The sequence below is a fragment of the Neltuma alba genome, unplaced genomic scaffold (assembly GCF_004799145.2).
Source record: "Neltuma alba isolate B1F8T4 unplaced genomic scaffold, ASM479914v2 tig00010278_pilon, whole genome shotgun sequence".
Taxonomy (NCBI): Eukaryota; Viridiplantae; Streptophyta; class Magnoliopsida; order Fabales; family Fabaceae; genus Neltuma; species Neltuma alba.
Genome location: NW_021635202.1, coordinates 212,045 through 232,027, shown reverse-complemented (window position 1 = coordinate 232,027; position 19,983 = coordinate 212,045). Strand labels below are relative to the sequence as shown.

General features: G+C 32.1%; 1 protein-coding gene across 1 annotated transcript; it reads left to right on the top strand.

The window, feature by feature from the left end:
- Positions 1-12,882: 12,882 nt before the first annotated feature.
- Positions 12,883-14,825, top strand: LOC114755488 (extensin-3-like). The gene is made up of 2 exons (XM_028944365.1): positions 12,883-14,163; positions 14,499-14,825. The coding sequence occupies exon 1, from the start codon at positions 12,934-12,936 to the stop codon at positions 14,128-14,130; it is 1,197 nt and encodes a 398-aa protein (XP_028800198.1). The 5' UTR covers positions 12,883-12,933; the 3' UTR covers positions 14,131-14,163; positions 14,499-14,825.
- Positions 14,826-19,983: the final 5,158 nt, after the last annotated feature.

The window sequence follows — 19,983 nt, the reverse complement described above, 5'->3', positions numbered from 1 at the left end:
CATACAGTGAAGGCTAGTGGATTAAAAGGCAAGAGCATGATATTTACTGAGAATTAAGAAGGTTGGGAAGCTGGAGAAGTTAATTTGTTCATCATTAAGCTTATCTCGGATGTTCTAGTTATATTTTGTTAGCTATGTGAGGCTATGCTTTTATATATAATTATATGTAACTATTTAAAGTACTTATGGGCTGTAAATACCTCTATAAAGAGGAAAGTGATGGCTATATAGCCAGCACATAAGTGCCATCACCTTTAATGGCTGCATAATGGTAGATAAATGTTTAGCAATTACTATGACATCAAATATTAACGGTTTAGTAGAAGCAGCTCATCAGTATTTGAGTTAGGAAATTAATTAGATGTTTGAACCACTAAACAAGTCATTCTATAAGTTATTTCAAAAAGTTTTAAAAAATTTTCAGAAAATCTCATCCCTGACATAGGTCAACCCTTGTGTTTGGGAGAAGTTTTAATAAAGGCTTTAAGAAAAATATTTTTTTCTCCCAAGATTAAACCTGGCTTAGTGATTCAGAGGCTAATTAATTAACCTTTATGGTATAGTTATTTTGGAATGATTTTGAGTATGCAAGGAATAATTATGATATGTTAATTCAAAGTAAAAGGGATAAATGACCTTTAATATGCAGTAAAGTTGAGATGGAGCAAAAGTGAAATAAGCGAATGAATCTGGATGCCCTTGAAACTTTGTGAGCAATTAATAGACCTTCTAAGCTTTAAAAAAAAGTGGTAGATCATCTAAAATAGACGTGTGTTAAGAGATATAATTGCTTAAATTTAGAACAGAGAATATGAAAATGTACTGTTTGACTAAATAAACAGTAAAATTTGACAAGTTAACTAATTGAGAAGGTTTAAGTCTAGATTTATATTTTTTCCTATAGAGAATTAAAAGATCTTTAAATAGAGATTTGAATCACCTCAATGTGATTTTTCTATAAAATTAAACAAAAAAATCTAAAATTTACCAGTGAATAATAACCTACGGAATAAATTTCAAAATTTCAATTTATAGGCTTATTTAGTGATCCGCTTGAACCATAACACTTCTGAACATGTATTAAAGGGGGTAAATGGAAGGATGTTTCATCATGAGCATGCAATATACCATTTATCAACCATATTATCATATATTCATACATGATTATACTCCCCAAGAGATAGGAGCATAGTCTCTTCTAAGCATTCTTCTAGTTATATAAAGCTACAAAGTTTTAACTAACACTCATAATTACACAAGAAAATAAAGCATATCAAAGTATAAAATTTCATGTAAGATCTTCTTATGTCTCTACATTCCTCCCTTGATCCTTTCAAGAGCCAGTCCCTATGTGCCAAGTGGTAATAAGAGGGGTGATATTTCAAAGAAATCTCAGTAGGATTAACAATGTAAGGTTATATTATGCTACATGTAATAAACATTTTCATGCATTCTTATATAATATCATGCCATGGAAAGGGAGGACATAATCATACCATTAAGTAACTCAACTATACATATTACCAAGGCATAAGTGCAAGTAGTTAAACACATCACATCAGAGTTGGCTCAATCACATCATGGCATAAAACACATAACAAAACAACCAACGTAAGTTAACGCTAAAATTATAAGTTCTTACTATCTTGCTCAAACTCTTGTTTTTTGTTTTCTTTCCTTTGTTTTTAAGTTTCCTCTTAATTAGGATCAATGCCTATCAATTACACAATAAAGGCATTCTAAGTTTTATCTCAGACAACTGCATTAAAAACTTAACCTAAAACTCCAACCTTTTATCTTTAATTTTAGGGTTTTTGTATCATCTTTCTCAACATAATTTTCATGTGCTTTTCGTACATAACTTTTCATGTAGAATCCATATTTGAACTTCGATTCATCAAAATCTAACTCTTTCTCCTAGATTCAAGCTTGGGCAAGACATAGGGTATTTGAATCCAAAAATAATTTTCTCAATATAATCCTACATAATTTCATCTTTTAACTCATTGAAAGCATCAAATCAACTTGAATCAAACCCTAGCCTCATGAAACAAGTTTAGTAAAAGCATATACTCAAGGGTTACAAGTTAAAATTCTTCCATAAACCAGGTTACAACATAATTTTCCAACCATTTCCCATCCTCTAATCCCTATGCCATCGTTTAATCATTCTTAATAAGTTATATGGCATTTTGGGCAGCATGGTGCCATAGGGTTTTTTTTTTTGCATTATTCTCTATCCAAATCAATTCCAAAACAACTACTAATCAAGGCAATTAAACCCTTAAAACAATCATTAACTTATGTTAGATAATTGCATGAAATTGCTTTGGTTTTCCTCTTACTCTTTTGCTTTCTTTTTCTCTTCTTTTTTCTTCAACTTAAGAGCAAAACCTTCCCTCCCTAGATTTTTTAATTTTGGCTGAACTATCATTTTTAATTATAGACAATTTTTTGGCCTAAGATTTCCTATTTTGCCCTTGGTAAAATGTTGTAATGCCTTTTCTTTTACTTGTCCTATGATCTTGTCTTGATCATACCACAAGTCATGCCTCCTATTGCCTATGTGATCATAAAACATTATTTTGTTATAATTTAACCTCTTCCAATTACACCCCTTAATAAAAGGCACAATTCTATCCATATCCTCTTGTAACATCCTAAATTTTCGGCTCTAAAATACAGGAAGTAGTCTAAGGTTGGAAGGCTATTCGACTTCTTTTGGTAGGAATTCTAGAAGTTCCCTGGAGGGATGAGAGGATTCCTAGGGACCAAATTGCAAAGAAAGAATTTTCTAAAACCACGAGATAGACAAGTTAGAGACCTTAATGAAGTCTCAGGGACTTGACTATGGAATAGATGTGATAAAGGGTTAGAGGTTATATTAGAAATCTCAATAAGAGGGTTCCTGAGGTTAAACCTGAGTAGGGATCTAAACGCAAATTTAAAAAGTTTCGAGCTGAAAAATGAGCATAAATGAAAGTAGCAATGTTTTAAAAGCTAGACCGGACATTGAACGGGAAAGGGTCAGGTCCAAACTGTTGAATTAGTTGGACCGATGGTCAAACCAGTAACATAATAATTAAATAAAAATAATATTATATATAAATAATACATGTATGAAAAATAAGTTGCTGCATAAATTTCACACAATAAACGGAAACAAATAAAATAAACATAGGATATTGACAAGCATAATTAATTGAAAAGAAAAATTGGTCTATCCTTAGCCCTGTTTCATCCTTTTTTTATTGTCATCCAAGTAAAGATAATAATTAAATATATATTTGTAATTACTATTTGCATTGAATGGTGAAAAGACTTGGCAGTTCTCATACATGTTACTAAAACCAGTGCTCCGCTTCTCTCTCTACAGGCCATCAGAAACCTGCCTTGAGCCTTATCTCCCCCTTCCTTGCAACTCTATTTTTTCCTTCTACTAGTGCGTTGGACCCGGCAAAGACTGCAACTATTTTTTTTAACAGGGTCGCAACATTCAGAACATAATGGAAGAAGAGAAACATGTGATCAACAGGCTTTATTCTCTTATTTGTTTTTGTTCTTCATTTTCCTTCTCCGTCTTTTTCATTATCTCTGACCATTCCTTCTTTCTTCTTTTGCACTGTTATTTTTGCTGCTGCGATCCCACTACGGGCTCATCAAGGAGGATGAATTTGATGTCAATGGTAAGGGTTGCAGATTGAATAAAAGATGGAACAATGGAGGGCATGAATCAAGATGGGAGTGTGCCAAATAGAAGAAATTTCTTTGAGGTTCATCAGGCCATTTAGTTTTCATAAAACCACTCTGAGTTCTGGTTTTAATTTGGCTTCCAGCTTAACTGCCAGCTCAAGGTGTTTCAAAACGGTCTAAATGCTCAGAACAAGCTGCTGATATCTCCCGTCGACAGTCGAACCGGTCCAATCATCTGATCCGGTTTGGCTCTTTAAACACTAGAAACTAGGCCTGAATATTTTAGAAAATTTTCATAAAAATAGGAATGAGATCTAGAGATCTATATGAGGCTAAAAATGATGAAAATATCCTTAGAAGGAATTTGAGAAATTCCTAGGAATTTGGCTAATTGTGTGTTAGTCAAAATTTAATTATTTAAAATATGAGAAACCCTCAAATAATTGAAGAAAATAGGAAATAATACTTGTAAAATTATCACAAGTTTTAAAAATAATTATGTCCCTAAAAAGTGAAGAGATTGAGTTTAATAGAATTTAAAACCTATTTATACAGTATTTGGAGAAAGTCAAAATAAACTGTTTATGGGTTGACTTTTTACTTGAGAAAAGTTAGAGAAATCCCCCATGATGAATAAACAATATTGGTGCCCAGAGACAGATTCTTGGAGTTATGACTGTTTGAGAGAATCTGATCAAGTTTACTTCAAAATAAATATTATTAAATGTTTTAAGGGGAAGAACAAGGGAAGAATATCACTCCCTCTTTAGGCATGTTATACAATGCTATGTGAGGTTAATTATGATGGAAAAAGGGTGCCAGAGCATGTCCCAGAGGTACCGGGTAAATCAAAACCCGAAAAAGTATTTGATATGATGTAAAATCATAAAATTGGTGGAGGAAGTCAAGGGCATGAGGGAGCACGAATTTCTCCCTATTTTCCTCCCTATTTTAATGTAAATTGGATGATAGGACATGAATAGAATAATATGTTTTGTTAAGGGTTAAGTTTAGAAGAACAGAATTGTTGATTAAAAAATTGTGATTTCTACACATGATGTAGAAAATAGGTATCCCTAAGGGCCATATGTGGCAAGTGATTAGGTAAGAAGGCATAGGATTTGTCCAAGTTGCAAGAAGAAGAAAAATGGAGGGCTAAGATCAAGCCATACACCTATTGTAATTTTAAGCAACTTGGAAGGTAAAAACTTAACTAAAAGCTCATAAATCGAGAGCTCATTTTTGGATAAAGGGAGAGATTAGAGGGGGAAGGCCTTGCTACCAAAAAGAGAAGAAAAAGAGGAAGAGGAAGAGATACTAAGTAAGATCAAGCTCCAACACAAAGTAAGATTGTAGATTTCAATGTAACATATGTTACTCTGTGTTGTTGAGCTTGGTAATTGGTTTTGATGAGTTTTAGAAGCTTGAAACCCCAGGGTATGATGCTGAACAAAATTTATAAGTTTAAGGAAAGATGAAATTAATGATAGAATAAAGTTTAAGGGGTAGAACAGAGCCAGAATCATGTGGTTTTGTGTTTGAGTTTGTAAGAAATCCAACTTTCTCTAACTCATGTGAATTTCAGCCAGACTTAGGGTGTGAGTTAGAGCTAGATTTTGATGATTTTGATACTTTTAATGAGTTTAGAATGAAAAATTATGTGGGGTAAAGATGAGAAAACAAGTTTGGAAGCATTAGAATTAAAAATGAAATTTTTACGCTAAAACCTTATAGTGTTTGGACAAGTTGAGTTGAGGGAGAAAGAGTTGGATTTAATTTAATTTAAGCTTGGAAATGAATTCTTCACACAAAATTATGAGAGAATGGCATGTGGAATTAAATTTAGAAAGATTGGAAACTAAGCTCAAAAGTTGGAAGTTAATATGAAGTTAAAAAAGTTAAAAAAGATTAGGTATGAATGTGTTCATTTGGATTGGGATTGAGAATTCCTTATTAAATGTTTGATAGGCATTGGGCATTATCAAGAAGAGAACTCTAAGATCAAGAAAGGAAGGCAAGAGTTAAGGCTTCAAAGAGGTAGCAAGAACCTATAACTTAATGTTAACTTGCTTTGTGTGTTGTTTGCTATTTATGTTATGCCATGAGATGGTTAAGCTAAATGTATTATGATGCATGAAATTCTTTGCATTTGATGCCTTGGCAATATGCATAGTTGATTTCTGAAATAGAATGGTATGATGGCATGCTCCTTTTTCCATGGCATGGTAATGAAATGATATGCATGATATGTGCATAGTGAATATAATGATGCGTGAGATGTGCATTGGTATATAGTATGACATGCATTATATTATTGACATTTTGTTGTGATTTATTGCTACTGAGAAATATTTCTTCTAAAATCTCACCCTTTTCATCTTTAAATTACACCATCTATCTAGGGGCTAAAAATTCAAGAGGCAAAGGTAACAAAAGGAAGATGCAATGAAGATTGCCTTGAGATGTTTATGAATTTATAAGCTTATGTTTTGATTATGTAAATTTGTAATGACTATAAATGTATGAGCTCTTAACTATACATTGAAGTATATTATAGTTAAAAATATGTTTATATTCCATAAAAGTAGGCCAACTTAGTGAGCATGAGAATTTGAGTAATTAAATGGATCGAGACATGAGATTTTATAGCTTGATAGTTCTCACCCTGAGCTTCAAATAAAGTGATCACTTAATTTGAAGCCATAAACAAAAATTTATGGATTTGTAAAGTTAAGGTAAAAATCTGGAAACTAGAAAATTGACCAGATGAATACTACCACTTTAACTTAAAACTGGAACCGAATGGTAAGGTAATTAGATGATGAGTATTTTTTCCGTGCAGACAATTAGTAGAGCTTCAAATAAGACTTAAAACTATTGTGTTTTAATTTTTCTATAATTAGTTATGACTTTTTGAAGTTGGCCAAAATTTTAAGGGTTGCTGTGAATACCAACATGATAATAAAATTTTTGAAAACTTGATTTTATAATCTTGTGGCCAAGAAATGCAGTTCCAAACGCTTCCATTTGATGCATTATTTTCCATAAAAATAAGGTGCTAGACCTTCTCTTAAAAAATGGTGCCAAAAATCAGAGGAATATGGGAGGAAAAGTTATCCTATCAAGTTTTAGGTTACTCCATTGTATAATCTCATAGTATAGGTTAAATTTTTCCTAGATTATGTCCAATCCAGTGGCTCTAAAAATTTATTTCTCTATTACAATAAATCTCTTTTATTGAGGAGAAGTTTCCCAATTTTTCTTACATCAAAATTTAACCTATAATTCCTTCTATTCAAGTTTTCCTGAAATCAGTCTTTGACTAATATAATTTGGCTTTAAATATTTTTAAAGCTAACTTTTGCACTTTTAGAGGTCAAGAATAATTTTACAATCTTTTATAAGCTTTCAACTAAAATTTTCTCATTTTTTCTAAATAATTGAGGCCTCTATATATTTCAAATAATTCATTTTGGCTAATATTTCCCTAGTTGGCTAAAAATACCAATAATTACAAGAAATTCTATAATAAATTATTTTCATCCAATTTTCACCCTTTAGGCCTCAAATGCTATTCTATGTTCTTTATTAATTTCTAGGAATTTTCATAAGTTTTGGGCATAGTTTCCAATGCTGCCCTTTCTTGACTAGAATTTTTCAAAATGACAGTGGGGTCCCTGCCCCACTTAAAAAGTTGTTCCGTCTCTGTCTCTACTACATTGTCTAGCCCTTGGTTAGTTCTAAATTCTTCATTCACCAAGTTAAAACTACTAAGATATGACATATGCGCAATACAAGGTATTGATTTTAAGGAAACTTTTTCTCTTATACTTCATCTTAAAATGATGAAAGCCTTTTTTTTTTTTTTAGCCTTTGCTGCTCAACTTAAATGGCCTGTATTTCAATTTGATGTTAAATTAGACTTTCTAAATGGTGCGTTGAAATAGGAAATATATGTTTCTTATCTTGAAGGTTTTGTGGTTATTGACCATGAAAGTAAAGTTTATAAGCTGAAAGAAGGCATTAAATGGGCTTAAGCATGCCCTATAATTAAATTGTCTCCTAATTTTGTGAAAATAGATTTAAAAGGAGTGATAATAGGCCTACCCTTTATTTAAAACAACATGATGATTCTAATTTTTTAGTGTTTTGCCTCCATATTAATGATAGGATTCATATGGGACCTTATGAAAAAGTTATTGCTGATTTTAAGCTAAGTATGATGTAGAAGTTTAAAATGTTGGATATGGGATTATTACGCAAAAGGTTTTAGATGATGGGTTTTAAAACGGTATGTTCTCCTATGAACGCGAATGAGAAATTGAGAGCTCAATATGATACTAAACTTAAGAATGCAAGATGGTATGGGAGTATAGTAGGTAGTTTGAACTAGTTATCTAATACAAGGTCCGAGATTGCACATTTTGTGAACGTGGTTTCTAGATTCATGCATAATCACAATAAAGATCATTTTAGCATTGTGAAGAGAACCATTCATTATGTTATAGGCACTGTTAATTGAAATGTTTCCTAAATTTGGTGGCGAACCAAGAAAGCTTCAGCTTTGGACTCTGTACAAATGGAATTAATTTTTATGGTAATCTTAATAGCACACATTGAGCATAGCTAGTTCTCCTAGTGATTTACAGCTTACCTCCTTAATTGTGTATGAAACGAAAGCATATTATGTTATCTTTAATGATTTTGAAACAACCAAAAATGATTTTGATGTTGACTTGGCACCTTTAATTGAGGACTTGAAGAAGTTGTGGGAGGAGGGTACATAGGTGTTTGATGCATAAAAGCAGGATACATTTAAGCTACACGCAATGATCTTCATCATAATAAATAACTTTCCTGTATATAAAAATTTGTCAAGATACAGTATTAAAGGGCATAAAGCGTGTTCTACATGTCAAGAAGGCACACATTATGTCCAACCTAAATGTGGACAGAAGACAATATGCCTTTTGCCATAGGAGATTTCTCAATCAGCACCACCATTACCTTAGATTGAAGAAGGCTTTCAATGATGCGCAGGAGTATGAAATAACTCCAATACTATTAACTAGAGAGGAAGTTTATCAATAAGTTGAAAGAATCAATGTCCTGTTCGATAAGAAGAATAAGAAGATGGCAATAAGAAGAATATTTGGAAGTGAAACACAGTTTAGATGTGATGGATGTAGAGAAAAACGTGTATGTAATCTTGTGGTCACGTTTCTACACATAAGTGGAAAGACTAAGGAAGGAGTTTATGCAAGATTAGAGTTGGCCAAAATGGGAATAAAAGCTACATTACATCCTTGAAAGTTAGAAAGCTTATTTGCACTCAGTAGTACACACAATGTCCAAAGAAGAGAAAAGAAGCTTCTATGATTGTTTGTATAGTATTAAGGTCCCATATGGGTATTCTTCTAATGCGACAAAGTTTGTTTTGACAAAAGATTTGAAGATAATAGGGATAAAATCTCATAATTGCCATGTATTGAAGTAACAATTGTTATCAGTGGCTATCCGGTGGTGTTATCAAAGACGATGTCAAAAGTATTGTAACTAGATTATGTATGTTTTGAATCAAGTAACAGCTCGTAAAATTAAATTTGAATCAAATCATTATAGAAGTTCAACAGATAGAAGCATGGATCGTTTAAAATAATATTGTTCCGGTTTATAAATATAAGACCCACTTTGTAGTGTAATTTACACTACAAAATGGGTCTTATATTTTGGACTGAAGGAATATATCAAACGGTTTGAGCTTGAGAGTCATCATATATGTCTTTACTTTTTCTCTTCTTAAACTATGGCAAAAATACGTGACGGTTAATATAATTAATTGGCACATATTGGTACGTGATGGTTTTAAATGTAACCGTCATGTATTGATTGACATGATCTTCGCCTCTTCATATGTGACCGTGCTATGTTTTAACCGTATCAAGCGCCGTGTATTTGAAAATCTGCAGTACTAATGTATTATATTTAGGAAAGAAGAATTATGATTAAGAAATTTTATTAAAATAATTCTGTGAAAAAAAATACACAAAGTTTGACATTGTTATCCAAGTTACTTGGAAACGGTAAACCATAAATTAGAAACACATAATTTAATGAACACGAGTTTTGAATAAATCTAACATCAGGATTAAGTATATTGCTTAAAAATCCAAAATATATTTAGATATTGTTGTTGTATTATTTTTCTGCCAAGAAATAAGGATGGCGTAGATATTATTGTTCTTAACTTCATTCTTCTTCTTTTCTGTTTTGACCTAAGTATTTTTCTTTTTTATTTGTGTCATTTGTAATTTTTATGAAATAAAAAACTTGGGGATTTTCGGCTCGGCCCCTTGACATTAATTCGCTAAAGTTGTAAATAAACTAGTAAAAAAATTTTTTTTGCTATGCTTGTAATATAGGGAAAAGGAAATTCTGTGAATTTTGGGAGTATTTCACTTAATCATAATTTCATTAATGTGATTTGTAATTTTCTTAAGAAAAATTGTGACACTTTTGCTTACAAAAACGCTTTTGCGCATTTTCAAACTTTTGTTTACTTGTTTTTTGTCTTTTATTTTACCATATATTCGTCCGGTCTTAAATATATGACCTAATTATTGAGTTAATTTTGGTCCTAAATATATAACCTATTTCTTATATTTATTAATTTTTTTAAATTACCCTTATAAATACTCCCTCAACCATAATCAAATAGAAAAAGAGAAAGAGGATATTAAAGAAGATGATTATAGTATTTTAGAAAAAACCTGTCATATTTTTTATAATTAACTAACTTACCTAACTTTTTTAATCTAATCAAATTAGTTAAATAGGTCTTATATTAAGGACCGGAGGAGTAACTTTTTTTTCAATTTTTCAAAACAAAAACATGTTTAGAATACATGAAACCATGCCCTACGTTATTCACATTTATTTCTTTTTTGTCCTTTTTATACCTAAATTGCTCACATGAAACCATACCCATTTTCGGGTGAATAGTGTACGGATAGGATGAACAGTGAAATCTTAAAATTCAAAATTTTTCATCTGAAAATGTTACGAAACGACTTATATTGGTTCCAATTGATATATAATGGATTATAAAAAGAGGTGTGACAAATATCATATTTAATCTTAGCCAATAAAAAAAATCCTAATTTCAAAAAATAAGTTACTTATACTAAAATAAAGTTATTCAAATTAGGAAACTATGAAATGAAATAAGACAAAACATAGGTCAAGTTGCGACCATAAGCCCCCCTCGGCATAACCCCACCCCTTTTTTTTTTGTTTGGTTACAACAGAAATAACCCCACGCATTTTGTTGAGGAGTTTGGAGGATCAATCCCGTGTAGCTTAGGGAAAGTGTGTGGGTGCTGTTTGGGTGTGTGAGTTCCCTCCTGCGGGGGTGGGCATATTTATAAAAAAAAAAAAAAACATAGATCAAGTTATTTATACTTATTAGATCAAATTCAGCACAAAGGGTTTTAGCCTCTCCCAGCAAGTTTGTTTATTGGGATTCAAACTTGTGTTTTCCTGTTTATAGGGGTAAAAATACTTACTACCTCAACTAATAGCTTCTTGATTGCATAAGCTCTTATAATGTATATTCCAATATGTAAATTTTCATATGAGCACTTACCTGTTATTTTACTATTGTTAGTTGTTAAAATATACATGTGCACTTATAAATTTACTTATAAACTTAACATAATTAATATAAATATAATAAATAATGGACTTTCTAATACTTTTTTTTAATATTAATAAACCAGATCTTAGATTATAAGTACTAAATACTAATTGATAATTTCCCAATCCCTTCTGCATTCCTGTCTTAAATTAGTTTTCCAAGTTACAATCCATTCCTGATGTTCACTAATAACCAAATCAGCATTTACTTTCATTTTTATTTGGCAAAGTTTACGAAAATTTTATTTGATATTTCTCTTAATTTTATTATATAGTATAATATTATTCATAAATTTTATTAAAATACTCTGGCGGTTGGGAAAAAAAATTAAAAACTCTGGCACAAAAAGAAGAAACGCATGTTTTGACATTGTCTTCGAAGTCTCGAGGAAATAGTAAACAATAAAGTAGAAATACCACTTTTGACTATATCAACTATTAGTGCATATGACCTATACATATCGCTTACACAATCAAAAATAAAATTACATACTCCAAGATGGGACGTCGTGCTCGACATTGATTTATACTTTATTTCTTTGTTCAGATATCTTGCGGCATCCATCCAATCCAAAGCCGTACTCGTAAGCCCACTTGGCCTTACATATTGGTTCAAAAAATATTAACTTTCTTTTCATACTAAAAATATTTAATTAATGACTTGTTCAAATTCACTAAGGAGGACCTAGTTATTAGCGTGTGAAGTGAAACTAAAATAATAATATTTTTTAGGTATCATGTAGAAGAATTCTCTACCAAACAAAATATTGAAAAAATAAAATAAAATGAAAGGGACATACAGTCTGAACGGCAGAACAATATGGTTGAGCCTTAAACAAATGGAAGCAAAAGAAGGGTCAATATTCTTTATTAGAAATATTCAAGAGGAGAAAAACTATTTACATCGTCTTAATGTAATCTATTTTTTTTTTAATTTTTTATATTTTAAAAGTCATTATGTAAAAGAGTTTCCGTTTTTCACAAATATATAAATAAATTATTTTTTAGTATTATTTTATTATTTATTTGTAGTTTATTGATACTTATTAAATATTGATGTGATATTATTATAAAAAATTATTTATCAATGTTTTCTGACTAATTAATTAATTAATTATCAAAGTAAAAGTTTTATAATAGAAAAAGAAATTTTTGATTCGTTAGGTTTTTTTATAAAAAGTGGAAAATTCTTTTGCGACGTGAGAAATATTTTATTATTTCAATATAGATAATCTGTAAGAAATATATCCATACGAGATAAGTGATCTAAAATGCAATCCATGAAATCTAACAAAATAGTCATACTTTCACAAATAATGGAGAAGTTTTTATAAATTCTATTTGAGAGATTAGAGCCGATTATTGCCGAGAGAAAGAAAGGGAATGTGGGGCAAGTAGAATGGTGGGTTATACTGACCCCACTTCCTTTCTCCTGATGTAATCCATTGAGACCAGTTCCTTAAGAAGTTTCTATATAAGGCATGGCTCTTAGACCCTTCAAAGTACAAAGAGCAGAAGCAACTCCTACTTTGGAGTTGAAGAAAGATGGAAACGCAAATGGCTTTTGCTACTCTCACTTTATTGTTGTTATTTGCGTGCCTAAGCTTCCTACCATATGCAGACTCCAAGTCATTGGAGTTGAACTATCCCTCTCCTCCACCACTAGAGAAGCCCTATCTATACTTCTCTCCTCCTCCACCAGAGAAGCCTTATATCTACCCATCACCTCCTCCTCCAAAGAAAGAATATGTATACCCATCTCCACCTCCACCACTGAAGAAGGAATATGAATATCCTTCTCCTCCTCCTCCAAAGAAGGAATATGTATACCCATCTCCACCTCCACCACCGAAGAAGGAATATGAATATCCCTCTCCTCCTCCTCCAAAGAAGGAATATGTATACCCATCTCCACCTCCACCACCGAAGAAGGAATATGAATATCCCTCTCCTCCTCCTCCAAAGAAGGAATATGTATACCCATCTCCACCTCCACCACTGAAGAAGGAATATGAATATCCTTCTCCTCCTCCTCCAAAGAAGGAATATGTATACCCATCTCCACCTCCACCACCGAAGAAGGAATATGAATATCCCTCTCCTCCTCCTCCAAAGAAGGAATATGTATACCCATCTCCACCTCCACCACCGAAGAAGGAATATGAATATCCCTCTCCTCCTCCTCCAAAGAAGGAATATGTATACCCATCTCCACCTCCACCACTGAAGAAGGTATATGAATATCCTTCTCCTCCTCCTCCAAAGAAGGAATATGTATACCCATCTCCACCTCCACCACCGAAGAAGGAATATGAATATCCCTCTCCTCCTCCTCCAAAGAAGGAATATGTATACCTATCTCCACCTCCACCACCTAAGAAGGAATACGTACACCCATCTCCACCAAAGAAGGAATATGAATATCCCTCTCCTCCTCCTCCAAGAAAGGAATATGTATACCCATCTCCACCTCCACCACTAAAGAAGGAATATGTATACCCATCTCCTCCTCTGCCGAAGAAGGAATATGTTTACCCATCTCCTCCTCCTCCTCCTCCACCAGAAAAAGAATATGTATACCCATCTCCTTCTCCACCAGTTTATGAATACTCTCCATATTACTACCCAATATATGACTCTCCACCACCATACATGAAGCCTTATGTCTACGAGTCTCCTCCCCCAGCCCCAGTTTACAAACCCTATGTTTATTCTTCCCCACCCCCTCCTTACCACTACTAGATATTGCATTTCCGCCATGGGTCGTACTACTTGGTAAGCTTTATTAGTTCTGTTTTACTGCTCTTTCTTGTTTCTTATACTTTATAGTTCATCAGGGGAAAAAGAGAATCGACGCACACATTTAATAAACTAATATCCCGTGTTATGGAATAAATTACTGTGAATAGCTAGTATGACTTGGTTTTTGAGCTATGGGTCATAATGCATGAAACTTGATCCAATAAATTGGCCTAGTTTTCACCCCAAAAAAAAAAATTGTCCTGGTATTAGTGTCATTTCGTATATGTATATTTGAAACATCATTGTTGTGATTGACATTTGGCTACGGGGGCATGGACTAATGGATTTATATAAATATCTTGCTACAGGATCTTATAATATATTCTCATTATCAAATAAATTGAAAGCGATCTATAGAAGCGCTTTACAACATGGCAGAAAGGAGACTGGAAGCAAATTTCCTTGCTCGTATTTACCAAAAGAAATTATGTAAAAATATTTGTACTATGTCTAATATCATATATAGCATTTGTGCTTTCACTCTCACTTTCTTCTATTTTGTTTTAGATGTGATTGTTGTGAGACATTGCCCAGTTCATGCATCTATTTTGTTCAATGTTATTATTGAATCTATGTATTATAGTTTTCAATTGCGTTTGCTCGGACTGAAAAACCAATATATATTGGTAAAAGAATAAATATTTAATTGGTTTATAAGCGATCAAAGGAAATGCTTCAATTAGATCAATGTTTTCATTTTTCATATTTATCAATTTTTACATTAATATTTGCTTATACTTAATTATATTTTAAATCATAATATTCTTCGTTCATTTTTCTTCTCTGTCATATCTTGTCGCTTTATTTAATTAATCAAAAGCATCGCTTTCAAGAATAATATTAGAAATAAAACATACTTCGTCTAATCCTTAACATACTGAAAACAAAAAGAATTAGTTGCATAATTTAAAACAAGGTTTTACCCTCCTGGATCTTCCCTAGCTTGGTCTACGGAAGAACCATCACCAAAAAAAAGTACAAGTAATAATAGTAAAATCTAACGTCCTAATAAACGTTGGCTATTCAATCAATTGATGTACATCCTTATGTCCCCTTCCATTCTTATTCAGCTTTCAGAAGCCATAGGCTAATACATTATCTCTCAATAGGATTCATCCTTGGACTATGTTTGATTTGCTTAAATGAAACCAATTAATATCACGTCCGACAAAATAATCATGATCTTGGCCAAAGAAAATCATGGGAACGGACCCCTATGAATCGCAATTCATTGTGCACTTAACAGTGAGATAGCAGTTGTATAAGGTTCTCATTATGACTCATAATCATAATATCTCCAGTCCAACAACAACACATGTGCATCTTAAAGCATAGGAATATGTCCCAATATAAACATAAAGTTTCACATATAGTACAACATTTTCATGTTTATGAATAAAGAACAATGATTTTGAACTCTAGGTACCGTTTACGGAGATTCACAACATTCCAAAATGGTTATCAAGCAAATCAACAAATAACACTACCACAGATTTTCAAATATATCATGCCCAATGCATGATGGTTAGAACATAACACCATCATATATGGTGTGAGGCGGAATGTTGTGACGGTTGTAAAAGAAACCGCCACATATTCTTAACAAATACATGATAGTTAACATATCTAACCATCACATATTATTGATATATTTAAATAAAAGAAAAAATAAACCAATATATGATGGCTCTGAACACAAAATCATCCTATATGTCATTTTAAACAATTTGTACTCCCATCTCTTAAACTTCTATTGTGCTTTAATTTCAAATGTAATTTTGAAAGCTTTTACATTGATTTGAAACTTTATTTACCCCTATATTATATTTTGTTCTCTATTGTTGAACACTAGAGCAACCATGTTGTCCAAATGCCAGAGATCTAATACGGCTTCCAATACCACTAATGCTGCCCTTCATCAAGTGGAGCTATTGGTGAATGTCACCAAAGAATTCTGTCATGCTCAAATCCCAATTTGTGAAAACAAAATAGGGTTTAGGAGTTGATTATGTGTGGGAAAGGTGTTAGGCACCCCACGGCACTTGTTCAATAGAACAGCTATCTTAAATTGATTAAAAAATAATGTGGCCTGTAAAAAAAAATTTTAACCACCCATAGAAAAAGAATAAATAAAAGAAAATTTTTTATTTACAAAAAGATAAATATAAAAGAAAAAGGAATTATTTATAAAATTGGACTTGATACCTTTTAGAGGGATCAAAGCCCATATAGCTTGGGGGTTAAAAATACATGTCACTTGGTTGGTATTTTTTAGAAGAAACATTTATTTTAATTTATTAAAAGAAAGATATTTTCTATGGGTTTGTGTTTTTTAATTCATGAAAACAATTTTCCATGAAAATATTTATTCTTGAAAGAACTCTTGAGTGATTGCACTTACTAAGGAGATTCCCATAATCTCACATGGAAGAGCAATTGTTTGAGCTTGCGGTTCTAAAAACTCACACAGCTCTAGAAAACATTTTATTTGAAAATATTTCATTTTTGAGAAAAAGCCCTGGATTACACTTCCCACGGAGTGAAACATCCTTCCATTTACTCCTCTTAGTACGTGCCTAGAAGTATTATAGTCCAAGTGGATCATGAAATAAGCCTGTAGACTGAAAATTTGAAATTTGTTTCTCAAGTTCCATTCACTAGTAAACTTTAGAGTTTCAGTCCAACTTTGAAATTTCATAACTAATTATAAAAAAATCGTATTGAGGTGATTTAAAGCTCTTTTAGTTCTTTATAGAAGAAAAAAAATATAAATATGAGCTTAACCCTTCTCAATTTATACAGTTAATTTGTGGAAGTTCACTATTCAATTGGTAAAGCAATCATATCTCTTAGCAAATACATCCATTTTAAGTGATCTACAACTCATTTGAAAGCTTAGGATGTGTTCTAATTTTTCACCAAATTCTATGGGCAGATTCAATCGTTAGTCTCACTTCCACTCTATTAAAAACTCATGGCTCATTTAGGAATGATCGATCTCCCTTGCTTATACTAGTAATGCATAAATATTTCACTACTACAGCACAAACTTTTTACTTCTGTTCTGAAGGACTTTTCACTTTTGTTTTGAGGGGGACATAAAAAGAATGGACGTAATAAATACTTTTTTTTTTACTTCTGTTTTGAACAGATTTAAAAAAAAGCCCTTTTCATGTCTGTTTCGCTTAAAACAGACTAAAAAACCCTATTATTCACGTCTGTTTTGCTCAAAACAGAGGTAAAAAGCCCTATTTTTATGTCTTTTTTTAACCCAAAATAGAAGTAAAATGTGGGACTTTTTACCTCTGTTTTGCCCAAAACAAAAGTAAAAAAGTGGATTTTTTTTTTAAAAAAAAGGGGGCATTTTTTTGGATTAGAATCACTTCCAATCCAAAAAAGTGCCCTATACTTTTATTATTGATTTTCAATATTAAAACACAAATGAAGTTAGAAACAATTATATTGCATTCATTAAAAAATAAATTTCATCTAATGATCAATAAACCTATAATTTCATCTAACAAGTTTCAATATGGACAATTCGGGTTAATAACAATTGCTCCATTTTGCATCAATGATTACTTACTTTGGCGTCACTCACTATATTAATTTGTAACTTGCATTTTAGAAAAGTAAAATTCTAGCATTCAGTACAAGCTTATAAATGTAATACCCTATTACAAATACTAAATAATCTGTCTCTCAAATAATCAAGCGAGCTCATTCAAGTTCAACCACACCATCATTAAAAGAAGAGCAATGAAATGCTCAGACCATCATTATCGGTCTGTGCAGGTTGTTTGTCACACCTTCTTTAATATCCAATTATATATCAATTGGAACCATAATGACGCATTTCCCAATGTTTCTGATAGAAAATTTTCAATTTCAATTTAGTCCGTCCGTATACTATTTATCTAGATTTGGGCCAATTTTAAAAATTCATAACTAATTCTAGAAAGATCAAAATCAGGTGGTTCCAATTTTCACGCAAAGCTTGCTAAGAGTTCTATAGAGGTAAAATATTCATTGGACACAATTCCATTCAAACAACACCATAAAATTTGACAAAGTATACTGTTCATATAGTCAATTTTCAAATTTCTAGTATTTTAGTTCAACTTTGGAAGGGAAATAACTCTTAGCACAAAACTCCAATTTTAATGGTTTACCACTTTTTTAAAGCTAAAAATAAGATCTATTTGCGTACAAATTCTTAGGTCCAGATTCCATCATTTGCTTATTATTTTATGTGTCACAATTTTGCCCCTAATTTGAGTCTTTTTATCCCTAATGTTTAATTTCCTTGAATTTTGTTTCCTTTTCCTTTCTCCCATACCCTTTAAGCATTCTTCCACATAGAATTACACCTAAGGGCATGGCATAAAAATATACTTTGCATCATATTCTCATTCATAACTCATTACAATTTAACATAAAGTTCATTGGGACATTACATAACATCCCAAAACAATATAACATTCACAATGCTCTTTCATCCTAGCACCAATTCCTTGCCTTGATCCATGGATGAGCCACTTCCTAAATGATAAATAAATTGACATAGGGGGAATGAGATTTCCTTAGCAATTGAACTATAATTATCACCTAAATCAAGCAAGCTACAATGTGATATGTTATGAACTTCAAGACATCCTCAAGCCACGTAAAATCACATCCAACAATATGCTAGGAGAGGAACATTAACACTTCCATATTAACACGATTCAATGCATTTGGCAAAAGCATAAACCAAGGTTATCCAACCAAACAAAATCACTGATATGAGGGGGGACGTACTGGCTAGAATCAAGTAACGAATAGATGGTTGATCTAGGTAGGACCTTAAGAGAACCTGTCTCTTACAACCCTAGCCATGAAGACACCACAAGGTTGATCAATCCCTTGATACTGTCGAGTATTCTCATGAGAATACAAGGATGTAAGCAAAGCTCACACGGAAAGAAATAAACTCAGTTCTCATTCATCTAAGTCTTAATTCAATTACAAAAAAAAATGTAGCCTATATATAGGCAACAATAGAATACTCTAGAATCAATATCCTAAAACATAAATGCTAGGGATGATGCCTCATTAATGATTATTTGACTAGAGGAGGCATCATTTATTACACAAAAATAAAAAGGAAATAACCTAAACTTCAAGAATAAATATGCTATTTCAAAATAGGAAACTGAAAAATAGGAAACTAATTAAAACAAACAAAATCCTAATTAATGTCAATAATATCACACGTGATGCTTCTTGAATCTTCTTGGACCTTCCAAATGGACCTTCATTGCTATTCACGTCCAAAAGCATAAATGGGCCTTTTAGACATCTATTTGGGCTTGAATGTGATTGAATCACGTTCTGGAATTTTTATGGTCCATAGCACAATGCATTTGGGCCCTAATTTAAAAGATTATGGCTCCAATGGACGCCTCCATGCATATATAATTGTGTTGGGCCCTCAAAACATGGAAATTGGCTTCAAATGCTCCTTTTGGTCTCTTAGAATGTGCTCTTATCTTTCTCAAAGTCCAAATGATCATACTTCGATGACTTATATATCATGGTGGTTTTCGGGGTAGCCTTCCATAGTCACGTTAAGCTCCATATGTATCCATGTCATCATCCAAGGAATGATCCATGTCCTCCTCCACATAAGTATTCTCGAGTTATAAATCCTTGAACACTTTGGAGGGCTTGTTGGGCTTCTAACTGAAAGAGTGCTATTTGGGCTTCATAACCTTCATATTCAATGCCTCCTGGTATGCTATCAATCACAAC

Coding starts and splice junctions, on each gene's coding strand:
- LOC114755488 (XM_028944365.1), top strand. CDS start 12,934: ATGGAAACGCAAATGGCTTTTGCTACTCTCACTTTATTGTTGTTATTT.